General features: G+C 46.0%; 1 protein-coding gene across 3 annotated transcripts in view; it reads left to right on the top strand.

Moving 5' to 3' along the window:
• Positions 1 to 27: 27 nt before the first annotated feature.
• The window catches only part of SESN1 (sestrin 1), a 47,280-nt gene continuing 39,138 nt past the window's right edge, over positions 28 to 8,169 (top strand). Inside the window, exon 1 of one of the 3 annotated variants that reach the window (XM_035109279.3) lies at positions 28 to 1,220. In XM_035109279.3, coding sequence (XP_034965170.1) covers positions 933 to 1,220 — 288 coding nt within the window. In that variant the 5' untranslated portion in view covers positions 28 to 932. The remainder of the gene's footprint in view (positions 1,221 to 8,169) is intronic. The other 2 variants (XM_035109280.3, XM_088667236.1) reach the window with 2 other exon arrangements.

Here is an 8,169-nt window from a genome sequence, read left to right as displayed (position 1 = left end):
TGCTTTCTGGGACTTGTAGTTCCCCTTGAACAAGAAAGCTCTGCTGTTTCGCAGGCTTGGCACTATATGTCCCAGGTACACTTTACGCCGATTGGTTTGACGTCTCAGAGGGGATTGGCTGAAGCCGGACAGCTACCTAGCGTCGACTCCACAGGCAAGGCGGCGCGTGCAGCTTTGTGAGAAGGGGCGGGGCGTGCCGTTTGCAGCCGCCCTGGGGGATGGCGGGGAGAGAGGCTGGCCGCTTTAGAAGCGGGAGCGGTGGGCGGGGGCGCTCCGCCGAATCCGACCCGCTCCGGTTCTGTGGGGTCCCGTCCGGAGAAGCCTCGCGGCGGCGGGCTCATGCCAGCCTCTCCTCCCCGCCCCCGTTCTGCTGATGGGTAGCTTCCTCCCCGCTGCGCTGCCGAAGGGCGAGGAGTGGGTCCGTGGGGTGAAGAGACCCAGGCCCTGCTGGACTGGGAGCAGGTGAGCCCGGACGGGGACTTTCTCCCCTTGAAAGCGGGGCGGCGGGCAGAGAGGCTCGCCAGGACCCGAAGGGAGGAAGGGAGGGACTCTCCTTGCACGGTCCCAGCCAGCGCGAAGCAACTTTCTTAGCCGTGCAAGTGGAAGGGGCTGCTCGGACTCTGCAAGCCGAGCTTCTCGCAGCCTAACGGAGGCGCCTCTTCGCGCATTCAGGGAGCGAGACATATTTTATTTCGCAATATTTATATAGCGCTTGGTTGCAACAAAGCCGCGAAGCGCTTCTCGTCCCCCTGCCATTATAATGAGGGCTGGCGGGTAAGAAGGGAAGTGGGGGAAAGAAGCAGGATAAGACCACGATCAGCGCCGCCGCCGCCGCCTTCCGATATTCCTTTGACTCTTCTGGGGAGGAGGATGGCGGCCGCCTCGGAGAACTGAGTCTCGGGAGAGCGAGGAGAGGGGATCTCTCTCTGACAATGGCCGACCGAGATGGAGAGGTGAGGTGGGATGGTCTGTGCAGCAGAGACCGCAGCGCCAGAGACAGCGCCATGGAGAGCATAAGGCAGGCGGTCCTGAAGAAGAGCGAGGCGGTGGCTCCGGCCAAAGAAGCCGCGTCTCCTCCGGCGGCGGAAGGGCTCTCGCCGCCTCCCAGCGGGGCTCGTGGCGGCCTGAACGAAATGCTCGCCCGCCTACTGATGCTGTCCAAGAGGTGCCCCTTCCGAGACGTGAGGGAGAAGAGCGAGGCCATCCTGATGAGTGTCCAGGTAAATGCCCGGCCCCTGTTCTTTCTTGGGGGAGCGTCTCGAAGTTTGCAACTCTTTCACTTGGAATAAGTTTCGCTGAGTTCTGAAGGCCTTGCTTCTTTCTGCCTGGGTGTCTTCAGGACCAAAGTTTTGTGTGTGCGTGTTTAGATGGTAGGACAAGGCGCTCGAGGTACGTGGGATTTTTCTCCATTCACCCTTGCAGCTGCCTTGGGAGGTAAAGCAAACTGAAGGACCAAGGTCACAGTTGTCTTAAGCCAAATTGTATCATGCAGCTACAGTACTTTGGCTGTGTGGCTCAAGGGTGCAGACGGCGTCTTTCTCAGACCTGGTGTTGGAGATCCTTTCACCAGGATTGTCAAGGATTTAGGTCTGTTTCTTCTCCTACTGCCAAACCTTGACCTCTGAGTAAATGATCAATGAGATTTCATTCTAATAAAATTTGTTTTGCACTGGGATGTAATAAAATTTAAGCTGTGATCATCTTAAACAGAATTGAACTAGGATTTACCCACACACAACATCATTAACTTCCAATTGACAAAATTCAATCCCCTAACTTTATCTGGATTATGCAGTAAACATTAATGCACCTTTGGGTAAATCTTTGCCTATGTAAGTGGCTCTTTGAGCAAGTCCTCCATCTGGTCATAGTAATATAGTTAACAAAAGAATGTTCCAATGTGTTTGCTTGCAAATTGCGCTTCATTGGAAACCTGTGGAACAGTAGCTGTGCTGATTAATTACACTCCAGCAAATGATCTCTATTCCTTTTCTACTGGAATTAGCGGTTGATAGTAACTATATTCTATGCAAGTAAAGAATGTTACGCTTGCAGTATAATTCTAACAGGTCCCATTGACCTCTTCAGCAGTTAATTTACTTGCCTGAAGTAAAAGTCAAAATCCTCCAACCTTTGCAAGGTCATTGGGCCCTTCAAATTTTAATTGGGATGAAGATTATTACTTTTATTCTTCCATGTGGAAGATTTTGCCAAGTTTTATTCCTTTTTATCTAGATTCTAGTTAAAGCAGGGATGGAGAACCTCTAGCCCTCAGGCCTAATTGGGACCAACAGGCCTCCCCAGTTGGCCCATGAGACAATTTTGGCCAGGTCATGTCCACTTCCCTATACCTGATGTCATATAGGGGATCTCCAACTGTCTGTGCCTGCTAAGCGCATGGCCAGACAGTTCTTTATAAGGGGTTTCTGAAGACCTGCCAATCACTGTAGAAAATAGCTATTTGAAAGGAGCTTCTGCAAAGGCAAGTGGACAAAAGAGGTCACTTGATTGTATTGTGACATCAGGCAAATAAACAGGTGGACAAACTTGGTAAGTGCAGGATGAGGGAGATAATCTGACCACCACCCCAGAATAGATCCAGTTTCCCACCCCTGAGGTAAATAGACAACTGAATACTACTGAGAAAAAAATGCATTGGATTTTCACAATGAACTTGACATAAATTAAGCTTAATGTTAAGTCAGCCTGCTTTAAAATATGAGTGTTTCCAATATAGTTCCTGTTCTGTCACCGTGCTACCAGACATGACTCAACTCTGTTGTTACAGGTTTATAAAGCCAGAAGTTCTGACAAATATAACAATATAGTAGTAAAGCTACTAAGTTAGTTATCACTATTAGTAGTCCTGCTATACATGCTCATACCATAATATTATCCACTCAGGATGAATTATATCCAGATCTGCTGGATCTCTCAGCGGCTTTTGACACCATCGACCATAACATCCTTCTGGATCGTCTAGAGGGTTTGGGAGCTGGGGGCACTGTCATGCAGTGGTTCCGCTCCTTCCTCCTGGGCCGTGTTCAGAAAGTGGTGGTGGGGGATGAGTGTTCAGACCCCTGGGCTCTCACTTGTGGGGTGCCTCAGGGTTCTGTCCTCTCCCCCATGCTTTTTAACATCTATATGCAGCCGCTGGGAGAGATCATCAGGGGGTTTGGGCTGGGTGTCCATCAGTATGCTGATGATACCCAGCTCTACCTCTCTTTTAAATCAGAACCAGTGAAGGCGGTGAAGGTCCTGTGTGAGTGCTTGGAGGCGGTTGGAGGATGGATGGCGGCTAACAGATTGAGATTGAATCCTGACAAGACAGAAGTACTGTTTGTGGGGGACAGGAGGCGGGCGGGTGTGGAGGACTCCCTGGTCCTGAATGGGGTAACTGTGCCCCTGAAAGACCAGGTGCGCAGCCTGGGAGTCATCTTAGACTCACAGCTGTCCATGGAGGCACAGGTCAACTCTGTGTCCAAGACAGCTGTTTATCAGCTCCATCTGGTACGCAGGCTGAGTCCCTACCTGCCCACTGACTGTCTCTCCAGAGTGGTGCATGCTCTAGTTATCTCTCGCTTGGACTACTGCAATGCGCTCTACGTGGGGCTACCTTTGAAGGTGACCCGGAAACTACAACTAATCCAGAATGCGGCAGCTAGACTGGTGACTGGGAGCGGCCGCCGAGACCACATAACACCGGTCCTGAAAGACCTACATTGGCTCCCAGTACGTTTCCGAGTACAATTCAAAGTGTTGGTGTTGACCTTTAAAGCCCTAAACGGCCTCGGTCCGGTATACCTGAAGGAGCGTCTCCACCCCCATCGTTCTGCCCGGACACTGAGGTCCAGCTCCGAGGGCCTTCTGGCGGTTCCCTCACTACGAGAAGCCAAGTTACAGGGAACCAGGCAGAGGGCCTTCTCGGTAGTGGCACCCACCCTGTGGAATGCCCTCCCACTAGAGGTCAAAGAGAACAACAATTACCAGACCTTTAGAAGGCATCTCAAGGCAGCCCTGTTTAGGGAAGCTTTTAATGTTTGATGGATTTCTGTATTTTAATGTTTGATGGATCTCTGTATTTTAGAATTTCTGTTTTGTTGGAAGCCGCCCAGAGTGGCTGGGGGAACCCGGCCAGATGGGCGGGGTATAAATAATAAATTATTATTATTATTATTAAATGTTATACAGTGAGAAACCATGGAAATAAGTTCAGATTGACACACACCCATTACAGAAAAAGCTAGTACAGTACTGAAGGGCATGCTCAGTGCTAAATGTCTCATGTACGGTGGCCCTCAGGATCTCAACACTTTAGCAAATGTCTGATTCAGACTATATAACTGAACTTTCCCCCTAGTTATTTCCTCACCCCCCCCCCCACTCGCCCAGTGTCCAGAAGGGAAATGGGATGGTGCTTTCTCTTCATGATCCCAGCACGTCAGTGCATAGTGATAACACTTGAACAGACCACACAAAGGACAAATTTGAGGTGCAATTGATTCTGAGACTAAATGTGGGAACTCATTAACACTTTTCAGGACTGCATATGATGTTGCACTGGTGTATGAATGTTTTATGCAACAGGTGTGTCTGGTGGGCAGGTTAAGAAAGTGTAAGACCTGTGCATAAGTAGAACTTCAAGGATGAAATATTGTTTGACCTGGGCCTCTATGTTGCTAACCTGAGCAGGCACTATTGCCTGAGAGCATATGAAGGGCCCTGTTGGATAAGATCAATGTCTACCTAGTCCAGTATTCATGGAAAGTATCCCAGCTATCAGCAGGCTCTAATAGATGGTCCATTGGTGGTCATCATGGTGTCCTACCAATGTTGTTGGAATACAACTCCCATTATTCCCAGTCAACATATCCAATACTGTAGTCAGAGCTGTTGGAGTTGTAGTCCAACAGCATGCGGAGACACAATGTTGACTACCCCTGCGGGTGGTCCATGGAAATTAATAATCTACAATTTTTGCCTGGCTTAACAGGTCCAGCCAAAAATTGTAGTCATCCGTTCCCCAGCTGGCAATCTTTTCTGTAGGGAAAGGATGCTGGGCAGGAAAGTGTGCCAGCTTTGTCCCCACTTTCTTCATGTAGGGACCAGTGGAGATCATGTCTGGTTGGGTGCTACCCCTTCCTGCTGTCCACATTTCCTGCTGAGGCATAGGGAAGCCTGGGGCAGGAAAAGCCAGTTGGCAGAGTGGAGATTGCTTGTCAGTTTGTCCTTACATAGCCAAGGCTGCCTGGATCCTTTGGTCACAGGGCTGTCCCCAAAACTTCCTGCCTTCCTCCCAGTTTTGGAGCACCACAAAACTTCTTGAACTATTCATTGGAACTGACAAGGTTACAGGTGCCACACAATATTTGTTCTGCACATGTAAGAAATTATTGTTTTAGTGTGGCAACACCTTCACTTTGGAACTTCCTGCCTATTGTCATCAGGCAGGTGCTGTATTTTTTTTGGAACTTGCTTTCAACATTTTTGTTTAGACAAGCCTATCTTGACGTCTTGTTAGTTTACTGCTGATTTAATTTTTTATAATGTTTTTAATTCCTTGTTTTAACTGTTTTTATTAAAAAAATAATATTTATTGTAAATTGATTGGTGGTTTTGCTACAGACAAGCAGTGTATAGATTTCGTTAAGTAAAATAAACCTGCTTCCCTCTGCAGCTTCAGTATTGGGAAGAAGGATGGCCTCTGATAATGCTTTCCGTTGGGTGGTACTACACTTACCATTATTAGTGTGGCAAGAGGAATGGTTGTTGTCTGTGATCTACTCTTGGCCTCCTCCAGTCTGACTGATGGAAGCCTACAGTATTACAGTGCTACTTATAGTACTGTACTTAGAAGGTTGCTGGAAAGAATGCTTTTTAAGGCTGCATTCCTGTTGAAGGTTTTCTGGGAGTTACCCTTTTACTTGTGAGTAGACATATGCTTGTGACATTTGCTTCTTAGGATGGCCCAGGCAGGAAGGTTTATGTAGAGGAGGTATTTGTAAACTTAGAGCAGAATTTTCCAAGCATTCTGCCAACTCAAAGGCATTGTGCTTAATGTGGTACTTTGCGTCTCCAAGTGAAACATTCAGTAAAGGAACAGTCAACTATCTCTTTCAATATGTTTTTGTAATGAGTGGTTATTTGCAGTACCTCAGATGCAATTTCAAGTCTTGGCCTAATGGTTGTTTTCATTGAAATGAAAGATTTGTGGGCACTTGGAATTATTTATTATAAATTCCTTTCTTTTTTGTTTTTCTGTGCTATATAAATTATTTAGATTGCTTAATAGACTGGTAGTTTAGACGCTTGATATACTGATTGTAAAAATGGGATCAGAATACAGTATCCTTGTTGGAAATAATGATGTATTATCACAATAACAATTGTAAACTGGTTCTTTAGTTTAAAAATACCCAAATAAGGGAACAATAAATAAAACAATACTAAAGTAACGTTTTAAAAACTCAAAACAATGAGCCTCACATTTTAAGAAAGTTTATATTTAAATTATTTATATTGGCTTGCACTGTTTCTGCATCCTGTGGAGGTTGTTGTTACCCTTTCAGTAGATACTTAAAAACAAACAAACTTGTAGATCGACGACTTGTGCAAATCTGATGTTTAAAAATGACTTTTTACACATACTTTTTCTCTTGCTTGTGTAATACAAAACAAAAATACATGACAATATGGGTTAAAACATTTTCAGAGTCTTGATTGCCCTGTTACTGGTAATATATGGCAGCAAGCAATTATATGCATTAAAAAGTCTGATAATCCTTAATAAAATACTTTGCCTTTTTTATATATTTTATTTATTTATTTTATCTCTATACCACCCTATACCCGAAGGTCTCAGGGCAGTTCACATAAAGGATCACATACATAAAATCACAATACAAACAACAACCCAATTAAAAAAAACCTAAAAAGAGCCAGCATTTTAAAAAGGGTATAGGATGTAGATCGGGTCAGGCAAAGGCCTGGTTAAAAAGGAACATTTTTGCCTGGCGCCTTCTCTGGGGAGGGCATTTCACAGATGGGGAGCCACTGCAGAGAAGGCCCGTTCTCATGTTGCCACCCTCTGAACCTCTCGAGGAGGAGTCACACAAAGAAGGGCCTCAGAAGATAATCTCAGGGTCTGGTAGGTTCATATGGGAAGAGGCGGTCCTTGAGGTACTGAGATCCTGAGCCATTTAAGGCTTTACAGGTCAAAACCAGCACTTTGAATTGGGCCCGGAAACTAATTGGTAGCCAGTGCAGTTGGACCAAGATCAGTAATATGCTCAAACTGTCTTGCTCCGGTGAGCAACCTGGCTGCTGAATTCTGCACCAGCTGAAGTTTTTGAACCGTCTTCAGAGGCAGCCCTACGTATAACGCATTGCAGTAATCTAACCTTGAGGTTACCAGAGCATAGAAAACAGTAATTAGGCGATCCCTGTCCAGATAAGGGCTTAGCTGGGGCACCAACCAAAGATGATGGAAGGTACTCTGGACCACCCCCCAAAAAAGTATTTTGAACTTAAAGCATGTACAGTGGTACCTCGACTTACGAACGACTCGACAACCGAATTTTTCAACTTACGAATGGGGGTAATGGCCGCGTGCTTATGAATGTCTCGACATCCGAAAGAAAAGCGTCGCAGTTTTAGATAGGGATTTTTCGACTTACGAATTTTTAGATCGGGTTGCTTCGACTTACGAATTTTTCCGTTTCCAATGCATTCCTATGGGAAATCGCGTTGCCAATGGCGTTTTTCGATTCACGAATTTTTCGACTTACAAAGGTGCCTTCGGAATGGATTAAATTCGTAAGTCGAGGCACCACTGTACTTGATTAGGGACTGGATATTAGCCATGTAGCATACTGAAGGTGTTTAAGGCTTAAACCCTATACCCAACTCACCTGGGAGTAAGCTCCATTGAACTCAATGGAACTTACAGGCAGCTCCCCTGCTTCTGCACATTGTTTAACTATGCGCTGTGTGTAGAAGTACTTTCTTTTATCTGTCATGACCCTTCCAACATTAAGCTTCATTAGATGCCCACAAATTCTACTGTTACTACTGTTATGAGAAAGGGAGAAACAGTTTTCACTGTCATGCCCTGCGTAATTTAAAAACTTGTATCATGTTACCTCTTACTTGCCATTTCTCTACCCTAAA

Source organism: Zootoca vivipara, chromosome 3 (assembly GCF_965207765.1).
Source record: "Zootoca vivipara chromosome 3, rZooViv2.hap1.1, whole genome shotgun sequence".
Taxonomy (NCBI): Eukaryota; Metazoa; Chordata; class Lepidosauria; order Squamata; family Lacertidae; genus Zootoca; species Zootoca vivipara.
This window is presented reverse-complemented; position numbering and strand designations above follow the sequence as displayed.